Source organism: Pseudocercospora fijiensis, assembly GCF_000340215.1.
Source record: "Pseudocercospora fijiensis CIRAD86 unplaced genomic scaffold MYCFIscaffold_1, whole genome shotgun sequence".
Lineage (NCBI taxonomy): Eukaryota > Fungi > Ascomycota > Dothideomycetes > Mycosphaerellales > Mycosphaerellaceae > Pseudocercospora > Pseudocercospora fijiensis.
Genome location: NW_006921532.1, coordinates 5,996,636 through 6,021,877, shown reverse-complemented (window position 1 = coordinate 6,021,877; position 25,242 = coordinate 5,996,636). Strand labels below are relative to the sequence as shown.

The 25,242-nt window shown below is 50.2% G+C and overlaps 13 protein-coding genes across 13 annotated transcripts; 6 read left to right on the top strand and 7 right to left on the bottom strand.

The window, feature by feature from the left end:
- Positions 1-303: 303 nt before the first annotated feature.
- MYCFIDRAFT_85020 (uncharacterized protein) lies at positions 304-1,664 on the bottom strand (the record flags this gene model as incomplete). The annotated part of the gene is made up of 3 exons (XM_007922401.1): positions 304-521; positions 578-1,346; positions 1,653-1,664. 3 exons carry the CDS (start codon positions 1,662-1,664, stop codon positions 304-306), a joined length of 999 nt encoding a protein of 332 aa, XP_007920592.1.
- A 267-nt stretch (positions 1,665-1,931) lies between these two features.
- On the top strand, positions 1,932-3,242 carry MYCFIDRAFT_129398 (uncharacterized protein; the record flags this gene model as incomplete). Its single annotated transcript, XM_007923365.1, has 1 exon — positions 1,932-3,242. The coding sequence occupies one exon, from the start codon at positions 1,932-1,934 to the stop codon at positions 3,240-3,242; it is 1,311 nt and encodes a 436-aa protein (XP_007921556.1).
- A 2,877-nt stretch (positions 3,243-6,119) lies between these two features.
- On the bottom strand, positions 6,120-8,341 carry MYCFIDRAFT_46146 (uncharacterized protein; the record flags this gene model as incomplete). Its single annotated transcript, XM_007921793.1, has 3 exons — positions 6,120-7,139; positions 7,206-7,554; positions 7,602-8,341. 3 exons carry the CDS (start codon positions 8,339-8,341, stop codon positions 6,120-6,122), a joined length of 2,109 nt encoding a protein of 702 aa, XP_007919984.1.
- A 153-nt stretch (positions 8,342-8,494) lies between these two features.
- MYCFIDRAFT_125149 (uncharacterized protein) lies at positions 8,495-8,783 on the top strand (the record flags this gene model as incomplete). Its single annotated transcript, XM_007923364.1, has 3 exons — positions 8,495-8,525; positions 8,573-8,637; positions 8,715-8,783. Coding segments are annotated over 3 exons (165 nt in total), but the record flags the coding sequence as incomplete, so codon positions are not given.
- A 508-nt stretch (positions 8,784-9,291) lies between these two features.
- MYCFIDRAFT_6572 (uncharacterized protein) lies at positions 9,292-9,953 on the top strand (the record flags this gene model as incomplete). Its single annotated transcript, XM_007921443.1, has 2 exons — positions 9,292-9,635; positions 9,692-9,953. Coding segments are annotated over 2 exons (606 nt in total), but the record flags the coding sequence as incomplete, so codon positions are not given.
- Positions 9,954-10,986: 1,033 nt separating this feature from the next.
- MYCFIDRAFT_85016 (uncharacterized protein) lies at positions 10,987-12,388 on the bottom strand (the record flags this gene model as incomplete). The annotated part of the gene is made up of 3 exons (XM_007922400.1): positions 10,987-11,419; positions 11,479-11,769; positions 11,919-12,388. 3 exons carry the CDS (start codon positions 12,386-12,388, stop codon positions 10,987-10,989), a joined length of 1,194 nt encoding a protein of 397 aa, XP_007920591.1.
- A 657-nt stretch (positions 12,389-13,045) lies between these two features.
- On the bottom strand, positions 13,046-14,241 carry MYCFIDRAFT_46172 (glycoside hydrolase family 105 protein; the record flags this gene model as incomplete). The annotated part of the gene is made up of 2 exons (XM_007921794.1): positions 13,046-13,132; positions 13,192-14,241. 2 exons carry the CDS (start codon positions 14,239-14,241, stop codon positions 13,046-13,048), a joined length of 1,137 nt encoding a protein of 378 aa, XP_007919985.1.
- Positions 14,242-14,420: 179 nt separating this feature from the next.
- MYCFIDRAFT_213337 (uncharacterized protein) lies at positions 14,421-15,318 on the bottom strand (the record flags this gene model as incomplete). The annotated part of the gene is made up of 1 exon (XM_007923363.1): positions 14,421-15,318. The coding sequence occupies one exon, from the start codon at positions 15,316-15,318 to the stop codon at positions 14,731-14,733; it is 588 nt and encodes a 195-aa protein (XP_007921554.1). The 3' UTR covers positions 14,421-14,730.
- A 276-nt stretch (positions 15,319-15,594) lies between these two features.
- Positions 15,595-16,571, bottom strand: MYCFIDRAFT_209846 (uncharacterized protein). The gene has a single exon (XM_007923362.1). It carries the CDS (start codon positions 16,474-16,476, stop codon positions 15,670-15,672), a length of 807 nt encoding a protein of 268 aa, XP_007921553.1. The 5' UTR covers positions 16,477-16,571; the 3' UTR covers positions 15,595-15,669.
- A 175-nt stretch (positions 16,572-16,746) lies between these two features.
- On the top strand, positions 16,747-17,861 carry MYCFIDRAFT_209845 (uncharacterized protein). The gene is made up of 2 exons (XM_007923361.1): positions 16,747-17,138; positions 17,197-17,861. Exons 1-2 carry the CDS (start codon positions 16,776-16,778, stop codon positions 17,629-17,631), a joined length of 798 nt encoding a protein of 265 aa, XP_007921552.1. The 5' UTR covers positions 16,747-16,775; the 3' UTR covers positions 17,632-17,861.
- A 510-nt stretch (positions 17,862-18,371) lies between these two features.
- Positions 18,372-21,406, top strand: MYCFIDRAFT_89224 (uncharacterized protein; the record flags this gene model as incomplete). Its single annotated transcript, XM_007923360.1, has 3 exons — positions 18,372-19,839; positions 20,113-20,624; positions 20,674-21,406. The coding sequence occupies 3 exons, from the start codon at positions 18,372-18,374 to the stop codon at positions 21,217-21,219; spliced, it is 2,526 nt and encodes an 841-aa protein (XP_007921551.1). The 3' UTR covers positions 21,220-21,406.
- A 65-nt stretch (positions 21,407-21,471) lies between these two features.
- Positions 21,472-23,034, bottom strand: MYCFIDRAFT_65658 (uncharacterized protein; the record flags this gene model as incomplete). The annotated part of the gene is made up of 1 exon (XM_007922096.1): positions 21,472-23,034. One exon carries the CDS (start codon positions 23,032-23,034, stop codon positions 21,472-21,474), a length of 1,563 nt encoding a protein of 520 aa, XP_007920287.1.
- A 1,332-nt stretch (positions 23,035-24,366) lies between these two features.
- MYCFIDRAFT_46209 (uncharacterized protein) lies at positions 24,367-24,801 on the top strand (the record flags this gene model as incomplete). The annotated part of the gene is made up of 2 exons (XM_007921797.1): positions 24,367-24,474; positions 24,547-24,801. Coding segments are annotated over 2 exons (363 nt in total), but the record flags the coding sequence as incomplete, so codon positions are not given.
- Positions 24,802-25,242: the final 441 nt, after the last annotated feature.

The following is a 25,242-nucleotide window of genomic DNA, read 5'->3' as shown; positions in this document are numbered from 1 at the left end:
GTCCGCAAATGGGAGCTTTTTCTTAAACGTTCAGCCTTGCTGCAGGCTTCATAGCCAAGCTTCTTTCGAAGACACCATCCGTCCTGTTCCCAAAGTCCTAGTTCTGCGACTCAATATAACTCCTAAGCCGCTGCAGGTCGTGATGGGACCGAGATCTCCCAAACGAATCCTAGTTCCAAATGGTCCAGGATCAATCATCAAACTGTACCAGTATTTGAACTCTGCAGTCCGTCCTAAAGTTCAAAGCCGCAAGCTGCCCGAACAGCTACTTTAACAGCAACTCAGGTATTCTACCGCTTCCGCTCAATCAGAGACACCAGGCGGCCGATAAATCTGCACGGGCAATTTCAATTTCGTCGTGCTGCTCGAATCTTCGTCCAGGGTGACCGTGAGCTCGATGGTATATCTTCGACTCAAAAGCGGCGACCAGAAGTCAGGGCTTAAAGCTTGGTCCACGTGCACGCTGAAGGGGATCGTTATCGTGTTCGTCAAGACTTCTTCGAAGCGGGAACGCTTGTCATCTGTATTGAAGTCAGTAATTGATAAAAGCTTCGGATTGATTTGGAAAGCTTCATACCTTCGCTTTCCGAATCGTGTACATCCCATTGTCGGAAGGCGGCAGTGTAGCGTTGACTGTTGCTCAGCGACTGCTTGAGAATTGCTTTGCTGTGCGGCAGTGCTTGAACGGTGTGCAACTCAGGTCTTGCTCGCCGTGGCATCACGAAAGTGGTGCTCTTCAATTGCGCCACAACATCATATTTCTTTGGAAATGGCGCTGGCCGATGACCACGCTCGTGGCGCCCCACAAGCATGAAGACCAGATTAATGTTGGTGTTTAGTGTTGATGTGCAATCTTCTATTGACAACGCCGCGGGTTCCTGGCTGATGACACCAAGGCGAGTCGTAGAATTTCCATTCTGTTGTATCTTCGACGTCCGAACCAGATATTCGCCCGGATAGTCATCGGGTAGGATTGGTTCCAACTCTGGTTTTGCTGGAATGTAGTTGAAGCGGCTGGGAGTGGAAGCGATCACGTTCTTGTCCTGCAAGGCGGAAGCGATCACCGTGTACGTAATCTGATACTCTCCAATGGCGTCCGACTTGAAAGGATCCGACCAATGGCCTTTTGCGTGCTTGGAGTCGACAGACGGCAGTAGATCTAGCGCTGACTGTCCATTCGGTTTCTGCAAAGTGAACTTGAGGTTCCTCCACGTGCAAGGGCTGTGATATTTCAACCGGTGCGACTGATTACAATTCTTGCCGAGCTTGGCGACTTTGTCCGCAACTGTGGTTTGATAAGGCAGCGCGAAATCTGGCGGACCACGAGCGGCAGAGTTGCCGTAGTTCTACCTTATCTTTCAAGCCTTTCCACTGTTTGTGATGCGCATCAGGGGACGAAACAACATGAATGTGTGCACGTGGCAGATGATCTCTCGCGAGAAATCTGCGCTCAATGCTTATTCGCTCCTAATTAGCCAGAATTGACTGCAATGGGCAACCCTAGCCTATAGCTGAGCTTAGCCCAAGTCAGCCCTGGAACACGAGCGTGGGAGGACTAGGCCTGGATGATTCATAGCCAATGTATCCTGAAATCAAGAGAGCTGAGTCGGAAGGGCGCAGTGATTGGAAACGCAACGTAGAAGGAAGCTGACATGAAGTGCCATGCCAAGACATCGAGCTTTTGCGAAGTTTCGTAAGCCGTGAAGAGAGCCTCAACATGGTTAGCAGCAAATGCCCCTCGGATGAGGCCGAATCCTTTGATGTTTCAGGCCTTCTAGAGCAATAGATTTGTCGGTCCGAGACTTCGGGGACTTAATGCAATGACGGTATGGTATTCGCGAGCCTCGGTAGCGATGCGACAAGGCGTGAATGACTGAAAAAGTGAGCGTTTCGCCGTCAGCAGTTCACAAAGGGATATACTCTGCACCAACATGGCATACCACACGCATCACAATTCTAAGGAGAACGAGCAGAGCCTTGAGACCTCCGAGGAGTTTGCAACAGCTTCTGGAGGGCCTGTCATTGCCGCAGCATCTGCTGTTCTCTTCGTTGGCGTGGGCTACACAAATACTTACGGTGTGTTTCAGGACTACTACCAGGAAGTCCTGTTCCCATCGATACCACCAGAGAAGCTCATCGTAGTCGGTTCGGTCGCATCGAGCCTTTATTTCATTCTGGGTGCGCTCACAGGGCGGTTCGCAGACTTGTTGGGATATCGAATCTCGCTTCTACTCGGTTCCGCGTTGATGATTGGAGCAATGTTCGCCGCAAGTGTATCCAGAACATACACTGAGATTTTCCTATCTCAAGGACTAATGTTCGGCATTGGCTTGGCATTCGTCTACATGCCAGCCACGTCTATCTCGGCGCAGTACTTTGGCAGCCAACATGGTCTTGCGAACGGTGTCGTGGTTTCTGGAGGGGCGCTTGGCGGCTGTATCCTGCCCTATTGTGTTCAGATCATGCTCGGAAGATTCGGTCTTGCTGCAACGTTTCGCATCCTCGGATATCTGGCAACTGGGATTCTCATACCATCCATCCTGGTTTTGCGAGCGAAGGTGCACCGGTCGCGATCCAGGAAGATGATTGATTTGGTCCTTCTCAAAGACAAACGCTTCGTTTGGACGCTGGTAGGATGTACGGTAGCAATGGCAGGGTTCTTGCCCCGGTATTTCCTGGTGCCAAGTTCAGCTCGAGCACGGGGTATAAGCTCAACGTACGCTTCGTGGCTGCTTGGAATCATGAATGGCCTCTCCATATTCGGCCGAATTGGTATTGGCTACTTTGCAGATAGGTACGGCAAGCTCACGGCGCTATCATTAAGCTTCCTGCTATGTGGTGTTGGCCACTTTGCATTCTGGCTGCCAGGGATCCTAAATACCCAGGATAATACACGAGCCGCCACGGCGCTGATGACCATCTTCGTGGTGTACGTGGGATTCTTGGGCTCAGGCTTTATTTCGCTCTTTCCGGTCGTTGTGGCAGACTTGTTCGGAAGCGAGAACCTAGCTTCGAAGACCGGTATGCTGAATACGTTCGTTGGTCTGAGTACTCTGGCTGGGCCAAGTGCTGTCTATGCCATTGTCGGCTCCAGCATGTCGCTGAGATGGGCTCTAGGCATATCAACGGCCGGGTTCTTCATGATAGCGGGCGGCCTGGTCCTGCCGATAACGAGAGCGTTGTTGTCCAAGAAGCAAGATCGGGAATTTAGCCGGCATCAAGCAGGGCGACGGGCGCTGTAGCCTGTAGAATGGAGAGGGAACTCGATAAGGCCTTGATAAGACGGAAATTGGTAGGCCTCTGTGCTCGTCTCGCGGCCTCGTAGGCATCTAGTCATACGAGCTCTTGGATGTTGCTACATTTCTTGCACGGCCGACTCGCCCGATGAAGTGTGAAGGGAAATGGAAGAGAGAAAGAGCAGCGCGAAGAGGAGGAAGACGTGAACGGGCACGGAGTTGTCAAGTTCCGAGGCCGAGCCGAAAGTCCGACCGATGCCGACCACCATTGAAATGCCACTCACTTTGAATTGGATAATATACAGACGACTGTCGATACCGTATCATGCCCTATAGTACCTTTTCGATGCCTTTGCAATGCCAAGATCACTCCTGATTGATCCACCTCCCCACCCACTTCTGATTAATCTCCTTCGCCTCAGTAGCCGACGTCGAGACGAGAGAATCTCCATACTAGGAAGTGTTGTGGACCGCGGGCGCGTTCCAAGAGTAGCAGCGCAGAGGTTATCCACGTTCGAAAATTTTCGGCTTGGCGTTGCTTAAAAAAAGCCGGCGGTGAGTACCTCCCTAACCTAGGCTACCCCGGATTTCCTAGGTACGGTGTACACTCTATATACGAACTTAAATTCCAACCCGGCATCCAATCATTTGAATTGGTTTGCTGTTTGACGAGTGTCCTTATACACTTTATTGAGGGCCTGAAATTTTCGGGAGCAGGGGTGTCCGGCTACTATATAGCGTTATAATCCTCCGGCGGCAGACTATTTAATACTTTGGACCTCGCTATAATAATAGCACAGTTCAAGGTATTAATTTTTAAATATTTTACGATCCCTTTTTTTTACTTTTTAGGAAAGGGGTTTTTTTCGAAGTCTATATATATATATATAATAAGATAGCATATATAGTAAAGAGTATATATAAACGTATATATAGAAAGTAAATATACTAGTTACAGGTATATATTTATAATGCTAGTATACAATATATTATAAGAGTATTAGGATAGATTAGGCTAATATTAGTAGAAACTATACCTTTATTACCGGACAACTTAGTCCGTTATATAACCTAGATATATTCGAAAATCAAAGAAATATATACGTTTACTTAAATTATAGAATTAGAGCCGCGCGAGTTAGTATAATAGTCTAGCAACCTGTTAAGTTACTTAGATAGGAACTCGATAATAGAATTTCCTCTTAGTAGTTACAGTCTATTCTAAACGCCGTCTAAGTATAAAACTATATATAGTAGATTAATGTATAAAGTACTCCTCCTCGAAAGTTAAAACCTAACTCCGATATAGTAGTACTACTACCTCCTATCCTAGACGCCGTCTAAGTATAAAACTATATATAGTAGATTAATATATAAAGTACTCCTCCTCCTCGAAACTAACTCGTAGACTTAGCGAAAATTATATATCTAGTATAAAAAAAAAGTCGATATACCTACTAGACGCCCTAGAGCCTTACTATTGCCCCCCCCCCCCCGATTAGGCTAATACTTAGTACCCTATAGGCTATTATATTAGGGCGCCCCTAGACTAGATAGCTATAGAATACGGAGTATCCTATATATATCTCGATAAATACTAATCCGATTTCAATAAAAATTATACTATTAGAACCGCGCGGGTCGGTTCTATAGAACGTAAAACTTTTATATAAATCGACGACCTTCGAATTTAGTATTAGTAGGTATTAGCTAGTATTAGCTCTAACTTAATTCTTAACTATTAATAATTCTATTTCTCCCGGCTATACTACTTAATATAGTCCCTACTATATAAAGGCATATATCTTAAAGGAGTTATAAGATCGATAGGGGTTAAGAGGTCGTAGGTTCGAGTCCTATACTAGCTATTTTTTTTATTTATACGTAATTAATAGGAAATGTACTTAAATCTTTAATTAAATATTACTACTACGCAATTAATAGGAAATGTACTTAAATATTTAATTAAATACTACTACTATTAAGCTAATACCTTTATACGCAATTAATAGGAAATGTACTTAAATCTTTAATTAAATATTACTACTATTAAGCTAACACCTTTATACGTAATTAATAGGAAATGTACTTAAATCTTTAATTAAATATTACTACTATCAAGCTAATACCTTTATACGCAATTAACAGGAAATGTACTTAAATCTTTAATTAAATATTACTACTATTAAGCTAACACCTTTATACGCAATTAATAGGAAATGTACTTAAATCTTTAATTAAATATTACTACTACGCAATTAATAGGAAATGTACTTAAATGTTTAATTAAATATTACTACTATTCAGCTAATACCTTTATACGCAATTAATAGGAAATGTACTTAAATCTTTAATTAAATATTACTACTATCAAGCTAATACCTTTATACGCAATTAATAGGAAATGTACTTAAATCTTTAATTAAATATTACTACTATTAAGCTAACACCTTTATACCCAATTAATAGGAAATGTACTTAAATCTTTAATTAAATATTACTACTATTAAGCTAATACCCTAGCTAATAAGCTAAGAAATGCGGGGTAAGTTAAATTCCCCTTTACTTTAATCTTTGTTTCGATTGACGTTCTACGCTGAAATCCGGGGTAAGTCAAATTTCCCTTCAATCTTTGATTGTATATTACTTCTGCGAAATTTCTCAGCCAATCATTTCGGTCTTGGCGGACAACTTAGATTTTCGCGGGCGGTGGCCGCGGTGTCTAGATTGGCAGCTGCGCTGCCAATTAGGATGAATATAGGCCCGCGTCTTGCTCTTTCGAGGTGTCGAAGACTGACACTGCATCTTGGCGTGGGGATCCTGTAGAATTGCCTGAAGACCTTGGTGTCTACTACTGCCATCCAGCGTAGTATCGCCCAGACTTCAGACTTTCTTCTTCAGGAGACCTTTCAAGAAGTCAAAAGAGTTGCTATCGCTTTGCAATTCGAATCTCTTGCCACTCAGCCTGCCGTCAATATCCACGCCTTCGGCGACAAGAAGACCCCAGTCAGTGGTAATGCCTTTGATTTTGGCTTTCGCGCCACCTTCGGTCTCTAGCGTAACCACTTGATCGGTGTGCAGCCAGTTTTGATAATAGAGATCTTCAAACTGCTTTGAGAATCCAGAACGGCAGAAACGGGCATAGAGGGACTCGAAATTGACCAAGATAGCGGCCAGCAGTTTTTCTTGCTGTAATTCTTTCAGGCCAGCTTTCTTCGCGAGTTGATTGATCGAGGTCGTGGGCGCGGCATTGGCTAAGTTGAGGCCAATGCCGAGGATCAACGTGTAGTCGCCTCCGCTATAGGAACTGTTGACCAAGATGCCGCCGATCTTGACATAAGATTGGATGTCGTTAACTTTTGCTCCTACCTTCGCAGGATCCAGGGCATAGATGTCGTTTGGCCACTTCAGCTTGATCGGCAACTTGTCGTAACCTCTGTCATAGTTCTGGATCCCTGCGACGACTGCAAGTGCAGCAAGGTACTGCACGAAGACAACAGGAGCTGAGCTTGATAGCGATAGACTATGCTTCAGCACGGTGCTAAAGATGAGCTGACCAGGCGGCGAGACCCACACATTGGTACCACGACCACGACCAGAGACTTGAGTAGTGGCTGTACACGTGGTGCCGATCGGTAGGTTGGCTAGTAGTGTGGTGTTCTTCTCAAGTATCGTCTGCGTAGAAGTGACCACTTCGCCGTAGAGAATTACTCGGCCATAGTCACCAGAAAGTCCAGGCTGCTTGGCTTGGAAATGTGCTAGGTGGCTGTAGAAAGCAGCGTGTTGGAAATGCGATGTAGCCTTCGCCGTGGGTACCGACTGTGTATGCGGTATCAGCGTCTTGGTAATCGCGCTATAGTCGAGGATTCTGTCCGCAGAGTCATGATCAGCTTGAATGTTCCGCTCATTGTCTGCGACGGTAGCATTCGACATAGCAGACGCCGCGTCCTTGATGGCATCAGGAAGGACCTCGGTGACAGCCTCTTTCAAGTCATCAAAGTCCCATCGGCCTTCGATCTTGACTTTGAAAGTATCGTTCTCGCCATTGATGACATAGCAACCTGTCTCTCCCGCCAGGATGCCTGCTTGTCGCCATCTCTGCAGCATATCTGCAACTTCACCGGGTTGTGCAGAAGACAAATGTAAATGAGAAAGGGAAGGTACCGCTTGAGGTTCCTCGCTAGTCTCGAGCCCAAATTTCCTGAGACATGCCTTGAGAAAATCCGTACGCTGCTTGTCGGTGGCAAGCAGTGCATCGATGATCTCTCCGTAATTGGGATTGGATGTCTCATCACGATTGAGATTGATGCCAGCGAATCTGGATGAAGTCAGCAGATCGTCGCTATCTTGCCAGCAAGCACTCACTCAGGATGTGGACCGGTAAGCAGGGCAGCTCCTTCGCCTACCTTGCGAAATACGACTGCAGCCTTTGGCTCTCCAGAGTCGACAGCTAAGTCTTCTTCGTAGGTGGCGAGAACTTGTACGCCACGATCTTTGAGGCCAGCTGCATCTACGAAGACTCCGCCGCCATTGTAGTAAGAATTGAAATTCCCAGTCGAGCCAATGAGTGCGGCAGAATTGACCTTGAGCTTAACGGCTCTTGCACCCTTCTCACTACCATATACAAATCCCTTGAATGCTAGACCTCTGCAGGTTCCAGGATAGAAAGCTAGCTCGCGCTCTCCAACTACCTCCCAGCCTTTGCGGCCAAGCTCGAATTCGCACTTGGACGTCCCATAGTAGCCTCCAGCACACAGGCCGAGGTAATTGCCACCACTATTGACGTAAGTCTTGATCCGCCGGTTGCCTTCACCATTGAGGATGCGACAGTAGCCAGAGTCGGCGCCACCAGGAATCACCAGCAGAGCGCAAGTTGACGGCCATGGTTCTTTGAGAAGCTGGTCGGATGCGATTGTCTGAATTGCATATTTCGGTCCAAGCAAGCGCCTCAGAGTCCATGTGACGTGTCGCACCGATGGCAGAGAGGTAGAAGGTCCAGAGTAGATGAGCACATTGGTCCTTTTCGCGGCCATGTTGGGATGGTCACGTGTCAATTGAATGATGAGTGGACTTTCTTCGTCGAGTTCTCTGCGGGATTCTCTCATCAATTTCTCGTTTGGTCGACGGCCCAGAAGATGTCGAACGGCGAAAAGGATCAGGCAGCGGCGGCGCAGGGGGAAGAAGATGATGATGTCGATGAATGGTATGCTGCCTCGATGACTTGGCTGCTGCCACCAAGCTGCTGACTGCAGAGCAGGGACAAGCGAATATTCAGCACAGGCTGCGCAGGTACGCCGTCGGCACTGTGACCAGGCGAGGTTTGCTAAGCGATACAGATGAGAACGCGATTTTGAATGACTGCTTCCGGGATAAGAAGGATTGGAGAGCGTGCAAAGATGAGGTGCGTGGAGGCCTGCCTTGATCAGCGAAGCATTTGGTGAGACAATAGCTTGCACGACTGACTTCTTCGGCGTGTAGATGGAGGCCTTCAAGCAGTGCTGGAAGCGGCAAGGCAACGAGGCGAGGACGGGTCAAAAAGATGCGTGATGGAGAGAATATACATATATCGAGGTTCTTTCGGCATTCGCGCAGTTTCCTCTGCTTTGTCGATATCGACTCCACTCACATCAATAGTCCCTCGGCACGACATCTCATTCCAGCGAAGAAGCTGCGGATGAACAAGAAACATGCATTGTCGTGTGAACATAGCAGAAACGAGGTGGTGTTCAATGCCTCCTGCTGAAGGTGCTCAATGGGCACGGACCCCCCGTTCTGCAGCGTTCTCTGCGCCGATGGACCTCGACTTCCACGCTCGAGCTCTCAAAACTTTCATCGCACCTCTCGTACAATGATGTCCACACCACGACGGGCCGGCGCGTGCTTGGCCTCAATAGCAACAGCATCGTCATGTAGAGTCCACTCGCAATGCGCGCGGCGCATCTCACACGCGAAACGCGCCATATCGACCACGCCCACACGATGGCAGCAAGCCGCGCCCAAGCCTCCATCCTCGGCACAAGCAGCAGCGAATACCCAGAGAGTATCAACGGAACTCTCACCGAGCGACGAGAGCGAGCCATTGCGATCATTGACAGATGGTCTACAGGACCCTCCCCCAGTCTTGAGCGAAAATGAGAAGCAGATCGACTGGACACGATCCTTCCATGGCCTGAGCTCGGTCCCTTTTACCCCCGAGCAGGCTGCCATCTTGCAGGAGCCATTGGAATATAACGATGTGGAGATCAAGCCTGACGGCATTGTGTATCTGCCTGAAATCAAGTACAGGCGGAAGCTCAATCGCGCATTTGGGCCCGGAGGCTGGGGCCTGGCACCGCGTGGCGAGACGATCGTGACGGCCAAAGTTGTGACGAGAGAGTATGGACTTGTATGTGGTGGAAGGTGAGATCACGTCTCATCGCTCGTGGCGGTAAACCGGCCACTGACGGATTTTGCAGATTGGTCTCGATAGCACGCGGCGAACAGCAATACTTCGACCCAGACGGCATCCCCACCGCCACCGAAGGCTGTAAATCCAACGCGTTGATGCGATGCTGCAAAGATCTTGGCATTGCTTCCGAGCTATGGGATCCACGCTTCATCAAGAAGTTCATGAAAGAGATGGCTAAGGAGATTATTGTCGAGCACCAGGTGACGAAGAAGAGGCGGAAGCATTACATGAGGAAGGACGATGAGTTGAGATACCCATTTAAGGAAATTGCCGCAATTGATACTGCATCGGCCACTGGTGCACGACCTCCAGGCACGAAAGCGCCTACCAATGGAAATGGTAATGGTGTAAAGAGCCCGCCTACGAATACTGCGAGCAACGGCAAAGGTGTAGCAAGTGCTGCTTCGCAGGCATTTCAGAAGGCCAAGGCTAATACCTCCAAAGCATAAGCACCACGTTCGGCGAGGTGCTGTGGTGGTAGATGGAGCGGATGCGGTCAGACATTTTACATTAGTGCATCCACGTCACGATGAAGTTGTGACAGCGCCGAGTAGTCGACTGCGACAGCGATCCAGACGCGGGATCTGTAGAACATAGATGAGAGCTCTCATTCGCAACTCTGTATAAAAGCCACGTTGAGAGCAGGCCTGCCTTCATGACTGAAGGCTCACACACTCAGATCATCTCGAAAGCGCTGATTGGAGTCTTGCACGGCGATTAACACCACCTCAGCAATGATTGATGATGTACAGACTGGCCGAACCACAAATTGCATCCAGAGTAACTCCTGGCTCTTTCGCGCCGTCGCACACAGGTGCAATGTTTGGCATCTGTCACTTTGGAGCCACCTGGCGGAAGCGGAGCAAAATCTGCTGCTTGGAGCGCACTTTGTCCTCACCAACCACCGGCGGCTTCTTCTATCTTCTGGGGTCTCGCTCGAGTGAGCCTGCTCCACGGATGCACGAACAGATCGACGTCCCCGTAGGCCAGAGGTCCTAGCCCATTGGCTGCTTGCTGGAGACGATCTGCCTGTGATCGCATCAGTCAGAAGACCTCAAATGAAAACAACCCGATGGAACACGTTCCCTTTCAATGGGCTCGGAAGGAATACGACACACCTGGATTCGCAACGGTTCCCAGAATTGACTCAGAAGCCCAAGAGTTGCTTCGAGCCGCATGAACGACGCTAACTTAGAGCGAAGTTCATTCCAGATCCATTCGCTATGCAGTGGTGTTGGTATGACCTCTCCATAAGCCTTCTTGAAGATCAGCAAGTTGTGTTGTGCATATATTGAGGGAGGTTCAGTGACGTACCAGCAAAACGACACCAGAGATGAAAGCAGCATGACCGCTCAGCGGCCATAGTCTCGATGCGTCCTTCTTGCGGCTGAGAAGGCTCAAGAACAGTTGGACAATAGAGTTTGCTTCTTTGAAAACGACTTCAGCACTCTTCGATATGTCGTCAATTGTGACCACGGCCGCTGCTTGATGTTTCGCAAAAGCAGGAATCATCGCAGCGTGGAGAAGAAGTCGGGTCAGGTGATGCAATGACCGAATGCTCACGAGGAGCTCAATGTCTTCGCTGGATACTCCCGTTGCAGACTCGCGATGCTCGATACACCCCTGTGCATAGGTCGTGGCGCCCCGGATGAGCCCTTCAAGATGCAATGCTTGTTTCGCCCACTGTACATCGCCCGGACCAACGGGGGCCCATATGAAGGACTGGACCTGCGACCTACGAAAATCGACGTCAGTAAAGCGCCATTCACTTGATGCTTTAATGCCAAAGCATACCAGATGCAGACAGCTCTGACAATCTCGGCCATATGACACAGTGGCTTGCCACTCTGACTCAATGCCTCTTGCATGGTTGGGCTCAATTCAAAGCCCACGCCATCCGTCAGGCCACCGTCCTCGAACGCTGCCGGTAGTGGTATGTCTGTAACCATGTCGCACAATGCCTGTGATCGCGGTGGCTCCGCACCCAATGCCACAGTACACCAGCAAGCCCAAAAGCATCTTCGTTTCATCTCACGACCAACCCTTTCCGCACTGGACAAATCGAACGAACTGTCGTCCCAGAGCCTGTCATACCCAAGTACACAGCTTACTTCGAATGCAATCCGAGCATGTATCTCCGCTTTCTCGATATCTCCTCGAGCAAAATAGTATCCATGCAAAATTTGTAAAGCCTGGATCCTCTCAATGCCAGGCTCATCAGCTTGAACAAGCACAAACGCGCTCGCCGCCCGCGCCCACGACAGGAATTCTCGAATAATCCACGCCCATCATCGAAGTTTCTCAAAAATATTGCGGCTTGTGCGAAAATCGCTTGGAGCAGGTATTCCGGCACACGGTTCTGAGCGTAGAGCTGAAAAGCGGTTGTTCGATGAAATAGAAGGTTCGCATTGTGGATCTTGTGGAAGTAATTCTCCAGGAGTATCTGGCCGACTTCTTGCAAAGGCAGCTCGGGAACATTGTGTTCGGAGGCTTCTGGTGAGGGAAGCTCGATAGCATCGGTTTGAGTTGCGCGGCTGACCTGTCTCTCTGCGCGAGCTCGCAAGGCGCTTTGTGCGCCCGGTTCTGGGTACGTGCAAGAGGCCCAGGTCAATCTTTGACAATGCCCGCATGAGGGTTTCTCGCCGTCGCATTTCACCTTTCGCTCCCTGCAGAGAAGGCAGGCGAACGGTATTCTGCTAGGCATGCTTGTGAAAATACTGAAGTATATGTATGATGTTTGGACGACATCGATGGCACAACTGCGTCGGCTTACAGGAAGCTCCTTCCAGTGCGGCGATTGCCGTATTCTAGCGGGACTCATCAACGGAAGGTGGGTTAATGCATGAGGAAGTCACAGCTGGAGCGCCTGAGAAGGAGGAAGGGCTGCGCTGAGTACTCGACGTGGGTTCATAAGCACGTCACTCCTTTCCTTCCACTTCTGGGCTCCAGTTCAGGTCTATATGCAATTAGCTTCCCGCGGACAGTGTATATCAGGCTGAGAAGCTGACCATGAGTCGCGATGGATGGCTCTCCTGAACTTGACAAGAAGGTATTCCAGAATTCAATCAGTGATCCAGATTCCATTGCTTGGGACACAAATCGACGCCTAGAGAACAATGAGCGGCGGATACTGTATCCAGTCTTGTAAGAAAGTCCCAACGGCAATTGGCAAAGAGGCCATAATCAGTAACCCATCCTCGAACTCCATCCATTTCATGGAATGGAGGATTGTGACGTGAACAATGAAAATGTCCACTGGAAATCTTTTGTTTTCTCCTGATGCCCGCATACTCGACGCAGTGCTGCATGTTGTTCAAGTCATTGCCTGTATACAATGTTCAGCTCCTTTAAGACTCTCGCCTCATAGGTGTAGAGAAGGCTGACTGGCCAGCATGAAAGGACCGACGCCTTTCAGGTCATTCGTGGCGAGCGGGACGCCGATGTAGTACTAGCCTCGATATCAGTTTTCTCATACTCCAATACTTCCACGACCGTTGAACAACTCACCTCGTAGGTACCATTACCACTGAGACTGCCAACCTCAACCGTGCCTTCCCAATTCATCGTTCCATTACCATTATCCACAACGAACCGATCTGTCAACAGCTGGTATCCCTTCTTCGCAGTCCCACAGTACTCCGACTCTTCAAGATATCCATCCTTGATGCCTTTCAATAGACCATAGGTAAACATGGCACTAGCACTGCTCTCGATGTAATTCCCTTCCGCTCCAACGTACGGCTCATTCATAATCAGCCACCAACCACCGGACTCATCTTGATGGGTTTTCAGTGCGGCTGCCAAGGTGGTGTAATATGTGGTCAATTTTTCCTTTCCAGCATGCGAAGCTGGGAGAAGAGGAATGACTTCAAGCAGGGCAATCAAGTACCATCCCACAGCTCGAGACCAGACATTTGGTGCAGCACCGGTGACAGGATCTGCCCAGACTGCGGTTTTCCTTGCATCGTAGCCATGAACGAGCAGTCCTGTCGTCTCATTTCGGCAGTGCTTCTCGATGTTGTCGAATTGCGTTACGATGTGGTCCCATGCGGTCTCGTTGTCGCTGTCGTAGCGTGCGGTCCAGCGAGCATAGAAGGTATCGGCCATGAATATGCCATCGAGCCACATCTGATTCGCATAGATTGGTGCTCGGTGCCAAAATCCACCTTCCGCGTTCTGCGGGTGTCGGTTGAGCTGGTCGCGGATGATGGCCGCCGCAGACTTGTACTTCTCATCTCCTGTTCGGTCATACCACCAGAGGAAGTTGTTGCCAATCCGGTAGTCGTCGAGCGAGTAGAACGACAAGTTCCAGTCGGCGATGGTTCCATTGTCGAGTACCACCGGGCCATCGATTTGTGAGCGGTACCAGTCTACGTACGTCTGGTTGTCCGTAACGTTTATGGCCGCGTGGAGACCTTCGTAGAAGACCGCTGTGGTGTAATGAAAGTCCTTTTCAACTCCATGGCTGAGGAATGAATCGGCAGTCCAGACCAAATACTCCTCAGGCGTCAGAGCTGCGGCCGCGGTGGAAAGTACTGGAAGCCACATGAGTTTCATAATGACCGAGGAACTGGATGAACAACGCCAGTCGAGCCACACGGTTTAGGTGACACATACTTGCCTTCTTATGAGAACTTCAGCTCACCTCTCGTTCTGACATCTCACCCGAGTCCTGAGACCTTCTATATTGATCGTGCTAGGGGTTGACGGAGAATACATTAGCTTCAGCAGTGATTCGGAGGCGAACGAGTTGTATAGATTGATGCCAAGAAATACATAGCTATCGCGTGGCTGTCGTGTGGTGTCGCTTCGCTTAGTGGATCAGACAATTTACTGCTTTTCGTGATGTTTCTGATATACCCCTGCATGTGCTTTGGATAGGCGCCCACTGCAGATCCTTTCGGCCCGTACAACGCAACACCGCTTGCGCAAAACGCCTTGGCTCTGAGTACAGTCGCCATGCGTGCATGCAACTTATGTATGCAGCAGTGATCATTCCACTGTGAAGCTCCAAATATCTTGCCTGGCAAGCCTTGAAAGGCCTCCTCAGCTCGGCGGTGGTCCCTTCGGCACAGGAACATTCGCAACATTCAGACCGAGTGCAGTCCACGTCAGAAGCGCAACGAAATGCACCAGTCCAACCGTGCCTTCAAGCTTGAAAGCCTGCACACACTTTTCATACAGCTCCTTCGGAAACGGACCTCTGGTATCTAGCAAATGCCAAGCAGCGTCATAAGCAAGACTGCAATGCTCGTTCAGGTCCTCAGGTTTCTTGCCGGCAGTAATCGCATCAGCCTGTGCTTGTGTCAAGATGCCAAGCGTGACATCCATCGTTTTATGGACGTGCGTGACATAATCTGATTTGAAATAGGTTGTTGTGAGCAAGGAGACTGTTTCTGCGGCATCTTTGGGTAGGTATCCTTTGGTTTCTTCTTCGAGGTCCACGAGCAGGTCTACAGAGTGCTGGCCTGCTTTGGGGAGAACAGCGAGGACTGGGAAAACTGTTTTGCTAGCTCTGTCGGCAGCTCCTGGATGTGGTGCGATGCGTTGGACGCTTGCGATGAAGTGGTCTTGGAAGGCTTGTTGATCCGGGTTCAACTGGTCTCTTGGAAGGGGAGGTATGCGATCAGACATATTGAAAAAGGTAGCACACGTGCAGAGGTAAGACCAAATGCCTCTCGCTTTTGCAGGTGCGAACAGATCTCGCCGACGAGGCCACGTCGATGTTGAGATGATGCTTGGTGAGGCTGAACCTTCTTCGAGAAGTCTTCGGGTCGGAAGCGGGGAGACATCTTCCGATGAATGAGATTGGAGAAAGGATACATGTATTGCTGCTGCTGGGAAAGGCCAGGTCTAATGCCAGGTGAGCATGGTAAAATATCGCGGCGTGTGAGTCTTCATTGTATTGTGTACATCGGCTAGATTCCCACCACTCGGCAACTCCAGCACCATGCAAGTCTAGCAGTATAACACTTTGTACAATTACTACCGCCCTGTTAGCCAGGTCGTCCAGCTTCTCGCTGTAGTCGATGCTGAGTCCGCAGCTAGTTGTGCTTGTCGATCCAAAGGCCCCCCGGTCGGCTCCAATATTGCCTGGGCCATCTCGCCTATACTTTTCTGCCCTTCAACGGCTTGCATCACGCTCCTCGTATCTTGCACGGTTGTACCTGCTGCGGACTCGGCTGCTGTGGCCGTAGCACCCAGTCTGCCTCCCTTCTGCTCCTCCTTGGACAAACCCGAGAACAGCCAGTTTGAGGCACGTTTGAACACGCCAGGCTTGTTCTTCTTGGCGATGTAAGCCTCCATTGCTGCCCTTTCCCGGTTGATGAGCAGTATTTGGTCTTCAGTCGCTGTGCCTTGTGCTTCTGCTTGTCGCGCAATGGCCAAATCTCTGGCCGATTCAGCCTGCTTCTGCGCCAACCACTCATTCCTCTTCCGCCGATTGTGCATGAGCATATCCGTGATGCCAGCTATTGCCACTGCACCGCTGACCACGGTAAAGCCCATCAGGCTTAGTGCCGTCACTCTGTGCGCTCGATCTGCCCATACCCGTCCTATTCGGACTGTCTTGTCGAATGTCGTCTCCTTTTCCTGCTTTGCCAATGCTGCAGCAGCTCGTAATCGTGCAATCTTCTGCTGAGGTGTTTCTCCCGGCGGCGCTGACCCAAAATTTATCTGCGTTCCTGTCGTTGCGGCATTCGATGATGTGAAGCTCGTCGAGCTAGATGGTTTGGTCGATACATACGGACCGGTCGATGTGAAACGCGTGGCATCCGATGGCGATCGCGGCATTTTGCGATATGTACTATTGTAGTATTGGACAATTCTCAGATGCCTTTCTGCTATCTTGGATGCATGGGAGTCATTGATTGTGTCCTTGAACTTTTGCCAGATGCATGATGAGCGAGACTTTGACTTCGCCGATCACCAGCGGTGGCCTGTACCATGCTTCTGCTACGCCAAGACTCCCGGGACCGCCGACTTCATCTCGCTGCTCCCCTTCTTTGGCAACATCAGCAGATAGCGGACTAAGCTCAGCAGTCCAAGCCTGCTCGCCGTCGTCTTGTAGCTAGCTCGGTCGTCCTCGGCGTATGATCATCGACATGGACGGTGGGATCAGCAACACAGGAGCTCCGGATCTGGCAGCCATTCTTGCCACGCTTGCCAAATACAAGGGAGATGGCAGCTCAACAGAGCCGAACACCCCCGAGTCCAGGCAGACAACTCCAGCGACGTCCTTCACTGATGGCAACAACCATCGTACAAGCTTGGACCAGAAAGCTCAAGATCCCCGGCTGAGACCTCAAAGTCGGTCTTCTGCTGCTGCTGCTGCTGCTGCTACTCCTACCAGGCCAATGATCGATCCTGCCACCATAACTGTCTGGTCGGAAGGCCTGCGATGTGTAACCAAGCTGGCAGCTCAAAATGCCCAATTTGCGGAAAGCATACGACGGGTAAGCTGGCTGTAACCCTCCTCTGCGAAAACGGGGAACCCATTGACACTGGAAGTAGATGATTAAAGACCAGAGAGCTAATGAAATGCGATGGTACTCTGAGAGACAAAGTCTGAAGCAGACTCAAGCCAACCGCTCATCCTCTGCTGCTCGAGCTCAGTCCATCCTGAAGTCTCTGAATACTAGCTTCTATGGCTCACCTCCGGAAGTCGTTGAGCCAGAGGTCGACAAGGAGCGAGAGTTGGCCGAGTTTGACCAGAAGCTGTACTCAGCCCAGGTGACTATGGAGAGCGCCATGATACTTGAGTTGAAGGGCCTTGGCGTGCCTTTCTTCGGCACAGATGCTTCGCTGGTTGTGTCGAACGATAGTGACCTGAGTAAGGACGCGAATTCTCAGAACAATCCCAAATGGAGCCCACTTGTGACGGAGGACCAGCTCATGGTGTTGAGGAGGAAGATGGTTCAGCATTTAGAGGATCTGTACAAGGACTGATAGCAAGTATGTCGGTGGCACATTGTACGAAAAGCATAGCAGTTGCAGCGATGAAGATGCAATGAGGCGAACATGAGTGTGAAGTGGGAGAACAAATTTTTCCAGTGAATTCCGGTCACATGCTGGTCTTCGACTGACTTCACATCCGAGATGCAGCACATGCAACTCACTGTGCTCTAGCTCAGTTGAAACAGGACATCAATAAAGCCACATCAGTTTCGCACCTGGCTACAAAACTTCTAAAAGCCATCTCACACTCAACGACATCGACGTCGAAAACAGTTTCAACATCGACCTGGCACAGAGCTTACCGCTGCGTTCTACGGTCGTAACACCCTTCAAAGCGATCGTGTCACTATTGGCACCGAGGCTACCGTACTGCCTTTGACTGAGTCAACAACATCCATTGGAGGAAGTGGGCGCGCGTGTGGTGCGGCTACCCGCAATTGCCAATCACAAGCACGAGGTGAGTTTGAGCGTTGCCAAGACATTTGAAGTTGCACATGCTGTCACGCGCACATTTCACCACTTCTTCTGAAGACGCGCTTCATGTCAACTTCAACCCTACGCAAACACTTTCGCCCTTCCCATCCATCCACTCGCTCTACACACTCGTTTACCAACATTACCCTGCAAACAGACACTCACCACTCGTTTGATCGCAGCACATCACAATAAGTTAGCGGCACCGCCTTCGACGCGTGTCACTTCACACTCTCTCCCCTAAACACGAAATCACCATGAAAATCGCGCGCACAATTGCCATCGGCACCGCGGCGGTTGGTAGCCTCATCCATGGCGCTGCAGCTGGCTCGCAAGACAGTGGCAAGGTTCACTCTCCAGGTAAGAAACTGTCACCTCCCGGTGATTCGGCCAACCACAATATCATCCATCCAAACTACATTTCCACACATACCACCGACATTGATCCGGACTCCTGGCGCGTGTCGACTACGAGTATACCCTTGGCGGACCCAGCGAAGCCTTTGATCGCTCGAGAACTCCCAGCTTCTGAGCTTCTAATGAACGCCTTGACGACCGTTGAGACTGTCTTCCAGACGGCTGTTGTTACAGTCTTCGCTGGACCACCCTCGACCAGCGCTCACCACACGAAGAAATTCACTGTGACGGCGCCACAGCCAGCGGTCATCAGTTCCGTCACAGCGTCAAGCAGCCAACACACTAGACCGACATCCACTGTGACCGCGTCTGCGGCTGTGGCCACAGAGACTGAGGTCTATCATTTGGGCGGCCATTTTGAAAAGGTTTCTGTTGATGGCACTGTCATGGTCGTTCCAGTCGTTCCATCAACTACCTTCACGCGCGTCGAGACGCTTGTTGGGTACAAGAACCAATCGTTCACGACTACGCGAACCTTGACAGCAGCGATCGCGCCGTCAGGTCCTTACAATGGATACGACTGTGTTGAGGAGCTTGGCAAGATGATAAGTTGTCTTTGGCCCGGTCGCTCGCCAGCAGAGTCAATGTATCCTGAAGTCCCCTTCACGACGACGAAGGCCGACCATCAAGGCTCCGGCAAAGCGCACACGCACTCAGCTACAATGAAAGCGCGATCGGTGCAGACTGTGGCTCCTTCTCCGCTAGGCCTATCTTACGGCGAGCGCGTGGATGCCTGGCAAGCTTTGGTTTCTTCTCCTGAATGGCCAGAGGATGCGCACCCATACATGAAAGCCCCAGGTGCGACACCAGCTCACTGCATTAGCGATGTCCAGAACAAGCTCTATCGCATTCATCTCACATCATGGGACGACTATTCGAGTTATTCCACCGCCGAGAGCCACTTCTTCTCGCAAAAAACCCAGACTTCGGTTGAAGTTGAAATACCACTTGTCAAGGACAGCCTTGCTCTGATCAATGGTACATTGATTAATCAAGACGGTTATGTCGGTGGTATCGTCGCCAATGATCAGCTCCAATGGGATCGACCATCTCAATCTGGAACGCGATGGAACTCTGGATTTTGCATCCAGACTTTGGACATGGTACAGAATGCGAATCAGTCCAACCATGGGTCAGTGCTGAGACTCGCCCTTGGCGACCGCACTCAATTCTGGACTTGCAGTCACGATGAGGCTCTTGCGAAACTGTACTGGTCCCAAGTCAACGCCGACTGCCAGCCTGTCATGGTCGCGCTCGATCAAGTTTACCCTCCTGTTGAGGCCTCTACAGCCTCGCTAGCCTCGAGCAGTGTGGCTGTGAGCAGTCCGATTGGCACCTTGTCAACATCTGTCACATCCGAAGTCTTGATCTCAACATCAAGTCTGACCACGAGCAGCTCAAATGTCGTTGGGCCCATGTCGTTGTCAAGCTCAACAGCGACAACTTTTGCTGGCTCAGCTAATCCCATTCCATCGGGCGGTTTCGGTAGCTCAGGGAGCTTTCCTGGTCCTTCGACAACATCTTCTAATTACTCGATGACCTACAACTTTCCCCGTTCATCTACTAACAGCGAGATCTCAGTGACATCCTCCGCCGCTGCTATCACGACCGGATGGATCAAGATGACTATCAACGACACCATTCAAGCCGCGGTGCCTGCCACGAAGCCTGTAATCATGGAGAGTGGCATCGTCTATTCGGCCTCGCCAACTATATGCTCCATCAGCGGCGGCATCACTACGGACTACATTGGCGTTCCAATCTCCACCGTCCTCCCAAGCGTGCTTCTCGGCAAGCCAATCAAGCGTCAAGCATCTGCCGCTGATGCTGAGGGTCAGGGCTTCGTTGGAGACATGCCAACTCAGCGCGACGACATTCTGACCACTGGGACTGCCACGGTTCCTGCCCAGACTGTCACTGACTACGACGATGCTGAATCAGCCATCGTCTACACGTTCCCGAAAAAGGTCCTCCACTACACCAACGTCCCTATTCTTCCAGCAGGCAAAGCCGCCCTGATTCCAGGCGCAGCCATCGCTCGTCGTCAGGAGCAGGATGGCGATGATGTCGATACCGTCACGGTCACCCCGACGGTAAGTCTTCCCCAAACCTCCTCACAACACCAAAGCTAATTTCTCTCAGAGCACCTCAACTACGTTCACCACCCTGTGGGACCTCACTTCATCCTCAACCGTCGCCACCCGTATCAACAACGCCAAGGCAGAGGAGTCATCGATGAGCGACCCAACCACCGCTCAACCAAACTCAACCACAACCTCCTCCTTCGCCTTCGTCCCCACAACCCACGTCGTCCTCACAACCGAAGTCACCAACTTGACAATCACCTCCAAGCCTGGCGCAACCTACACAACCCGCGCCAACGCCCTTGCCACCGGCCTGTCAGAGCTCTGCGAGGTCGGCCAGATCACCGGTTGCCAACCACTCTATGATCCTAAGACTTTGGCCAATAACACTATGCCACCACTTACTAGCTTCAATGCTACTGGTCTTCCTACCCTGCCACCTACCGTCACGAGTACGAAGATGGTGGACCCCACAGTGCATAGTTCTGGACCTAAGCCTAGTGTTTCGCCTTCTCCTTCTGCGGATCTGGGTGGGAAGGTTGAGGTCGTGGGGATGAGATTGGGTATGGGAATGTTGGGAGTGCTGGCTGTTTTACTTGCATGAAGATGAAAATCAGGCGATGAGATTCTGAAGTTTCATGGTGAGGGAGAGAGAAAGCGTTACAGGCGTTTAAGCATAATACCGGAGATTGATGAGAGGCTGACGGTGGCTCTGTATGGATCCGAGTATGGAGTACAGAGAGCTTCAATAGCTTCACACGAGCATGAGAAATGAAATGAAATGAAAAGCGATGCATTCGAAGAGTCTCATTTCCAGTTTCAGCACATGGTCGACTATCCTCTGACTTGACAAACGTCATCTCCTCAACCTCCGATTCTCCCTCTGCCTACCCGCCTTCCTCTCTTCCCTCCTCCTCTTCTTCCAAGCCCGATTCAAATCTCCCCGGTTCTCATAAAACCATTTTCGAAACTCACTTTCCTCTCCCCGCTCCTCTCCCTTCTTCTTAGCCTCTGCTCGGCTCGGAATTTCAGGTTCATCTCGCACCTCTTCATCCTGATCTTCCTCCTCCTTCGAAAAGCTGAAATCGAAAGACTTCCCAATCGCAGCCGTATCAGGCGTTGGAGCCGCAGATCTAATGCTTCTCCATTCCAACTCCTCTTTCGTACGAGGAGTCTGCGGAACCTTGATTTCTACTGCTACATCTGCTTCATCATGATCGTCTGGGGTGAAAAATGAGAATGAAGTGTCGAGTGGAGGTGGTTTGGGTTTCTCCGTGTCCTGCGACGGGCGTTTGAAGAGGGCTTCTAGAGGATGGATTTCTTTTGGTTCGCCAACGGGTTGGGAAGTTTCAGCTCCTGACGTTGCATCTGGTGCTGGGGTGTTTTTGTTGGAGACGGTGTTGGACTTTGCGCGAGCGAGTTGAGCGTCGAGTTCTGCGTCGGAATCTGCTGATTCGTCTTCGCTGGAGGATGGCGAGGGAGTGGACTCAGAAGAAACTGAGGAGCTTGAGACGCTGTCTTCGTCGCCGGACCACTGTTCTCGTGTTAGGAGGCTGGCGTGAGAGACCTCGATGTTGGAGTCTTCGGGCTCGGAGTCGAGAGTGGGAGCTTCTTCGACTATGGGGTCTGCGACCGGCTCCGGCGCAGACTTTTTTGATTTCCTCTCCTTTTTCGCTGAATCCTTGGCCGTGTCTCGCTCTCTTCGGCGCTTCGCGTTTGGAGGCTCAGCTTCAACAGTTCTGCCGTCCTCTTGGATCCAGCCTTGACCTTCTTCATACTTCAACTCCGTCTTCCGAGATCTGGCACCACCATCTTGAGGCTTTCTGCTCTTGTCGAATTCCTTAACCGTGACTTCCTTCTTCGACCTCTTGTCCTTGTCTTTGGACTTGCCTTTCTTGCCATCTACTGCAGATTTTGTCTCTGGTACTACCGTCTTGAACCTCATCTTCTTGCCCTCTAAGCCATCTTTCTCTCCATCCTTCTTCGCTTTCTTCGATTTAGTCTTATCCTCTACCCAGCCGCGTTTGATGTACCTGCCCTCTTCTAGCTCATGACCAGATATCACTTTCTCTCCCGCTTTGCGCTTCTCCTTCTTGTCCTTCTTTGACCTTTTCCGCGCAGCCTTATCTTCCCCGGGCTCCTCAGGCTCTACTTCTTCCGATTTCCTCTTTTTCTGTGGTCGCGCCTCCTCAATTTTTACTTTACTGCCCTTCAGCACCGTCCCGTTTAGCTTCTTCTTCAGCTTCTGCGCCTCCATATGGGGCAGCTCCACATATCCGAATCCCTTCTCTGGGAATGTCTCGATTGTGTGGAAGCTGATGTTCGAAGCTTGTGATCGCAAGCTTTCTGGGACGTACCGCTCCAGTAGCGAAGGGTTGAAAGGCGTTATATGCAGTCGCACCCTTCCCTCGACACTCATGGCGATGCAGCAAGGAAGCGCATAGTTATGGCGGTGTGAGATGCTGATGCTGATGCTGATGTTGTGACTGCGATACCATGTCGTGCTTTCCTCGCGTGAAATTTAGACTCGCGCGGCCCGGACCGGCCGAGTCCGTGGTCCGAGCTCACCAAGAATCCCGGAGTATCTATATATCAGCAACTCCAGGGGTGGCACGGACGTGGCACGGGCCAGTCGGAGTTGCTAGCAACTCCAGCCCTACCAAGCCCCGCTAAACCTCATACAAATCGTAGTCTTGGCAAACCCACATCTCTACTGTTCCCAAATTCCTCCTACATTTCCTATTCTATATCGCCTGTATTGTATAACGGCTACTAACGTCCACTAATATAGACGTATCTACACCTAGCGACGTCGCCGACCTTAAGAAGCTTCGACAGCGCGTTTTTACCCTCAAAGAGGATATTAAGACGGATACAGAAGGCTAGAGACTAATATAGCGCCTATATAGTAATTAATACACTAAAAGGTCGACTAAGAAGCATAGCAAACCCAACCTAGAAACCGGCACCTATCGATATAGTATACCTTCCTTAAACGACGGCAGTTTAATAGACGTTATACGCTAAGTCCTTTACTAATAGCGCCTTCTATTTACGCCTGCTATACCGAGCGGTCTTCGCTATTTAATAGTCGTCGCGAATATACCGATACCGTAGCCGTTAGACCTGCGACAACACATACTACAATAGTCGCCGCTAATCGATATATTACAACTTAGTAACTAATAGGCACGCGTGTTTATTAACGACCGGCGATTCTTACTAGAAGACTAGCGGCGGCTGTTTAATAGCAGGACTTTTAGTAGTGATCTATACAATAGAGGCAATAGCGGCGGCGGCAATAGACAATAAGGCAAGAGCAAGTAGATATACCTCGGATTTAGCGCAACGGCTATACTACACGTTAACTTTAGCTTTATTGAGTTATCGCTAGCGACCTTCGAAATTACCATATTCCTAAAGCCCTTTCGAATTTGAAGCACATTTCAACCAATTTCATTAGGGGAGTTACTAGCAACTCGAAGTGGGGGGTGGGACCGGGGTAAAAGTGGGTCAAGCCAATCAGCGCGAGTTGCTGATATACAGACACCCGAATCCCGAACGGTGGTCATGCATATGAAAGCGGCTTGCTCAAGATGCATCGATATCGATATCGATAGCTACAATGGTAGGGACGGCGATGCGATATATGATACTGCTCCTGTCGTGCCTCTCGGTGGCATTCGCTGCCTGTGAGTCTGCTTCTGCTCCATTCGATCCTAGCACCAGAGCCAGCCAATACTGACACGAATCAGCACCCACGTCCTTCTGCAAATGTACGTGCTTCACCAATAGCACTATCATACCACTCGACACTCCCAATAGTGCCGACACCTCGACCACGTCAAAGCTGCTCCTCGTCCGAGATGCTCTGCCGCCCTCGCTTTCCGCAATTCTCCCCCGCGACATCCTATCCTCCAACAAAACGGAGAATCGCGTTCATGGCCGAACATGTACAGACTGCACCAAGAAGTTCTGTCTAAGCTACAATTTGCCTATCTGCAAAGATGCCACAGAAGAGGATGTATTCACGACATGCTTTCAGAGAGACAGTGTCAAAGATCAGGCAGTCGTCTGGATCTTCATAATCGCGACCGTCAGCCTTCTTGCTTGGGCGGGCATGAAGCCTTACGTAGAAAGATGGAGGGAAGGCTATAGTCCCCTGCAAAGAGGACAACAAGGCTGATTAGCATACGAGATCCACGGCTAATGGACGATGTTATGTCCTAAGCTACGGGTGGACAGCCAATTTCTGCCCTAAATTCCAAGCCCAATCCTGGCGCACGGTGGAGCGGTACAAGGCCATGTGCGAGCTTTCTGAGCCAGCAATGCTATCTCTGGCTCAGCATTAGAAGCTCGCTCTTTCGATGCACAATTGACATCGTGGTTTCTTTCGGCTGCACGAATTCGAGACCACGCCTGAAATCCTGCAAAGAGCCGCTTACACGTTGCGGATCGCCAAAGCTGCATTCCCGTATTGCAGCTCCTACCAGCGGTAAGCTTCTGCACTTGAAGCTTTAGGGCACAAGTGATCTAATTTGCAGATCAGTCTCCGGTTTAGGGTGGAAGCTACGGCTGAAACCTTCGAAACAGCTGACAGCTCAGCTGGCCTGAATCAACATATGCT

What these genes read in the sequence shown, in the direction of transcription:
- MYCFIDRAFT_209846 (XM_007923362.1), bottom strand. Translation starts at nt 16,476, where the DNA reads ATGCCGCGATCGCCATCGGATGCCACGCGTTTCACATCGACCGGTCCG.
- MYCFIDRAFT_209845 (XM_007923361.1), top strand. Translation starts at nt 16,776, where the DNA reads ATGATCATCGACATGGACGGTGGGATCAGCAACACAGGAGCTCCGGAT. An exon ending in TTGCGGAAAGCATACGACGG is followed by an intron (nt 17,139 to 17,196) that starts GTAAGCTGGCTG and finishes CACTGGAAGTAG; the next exon opens with ATGATTAAAGACCAGAGAGC.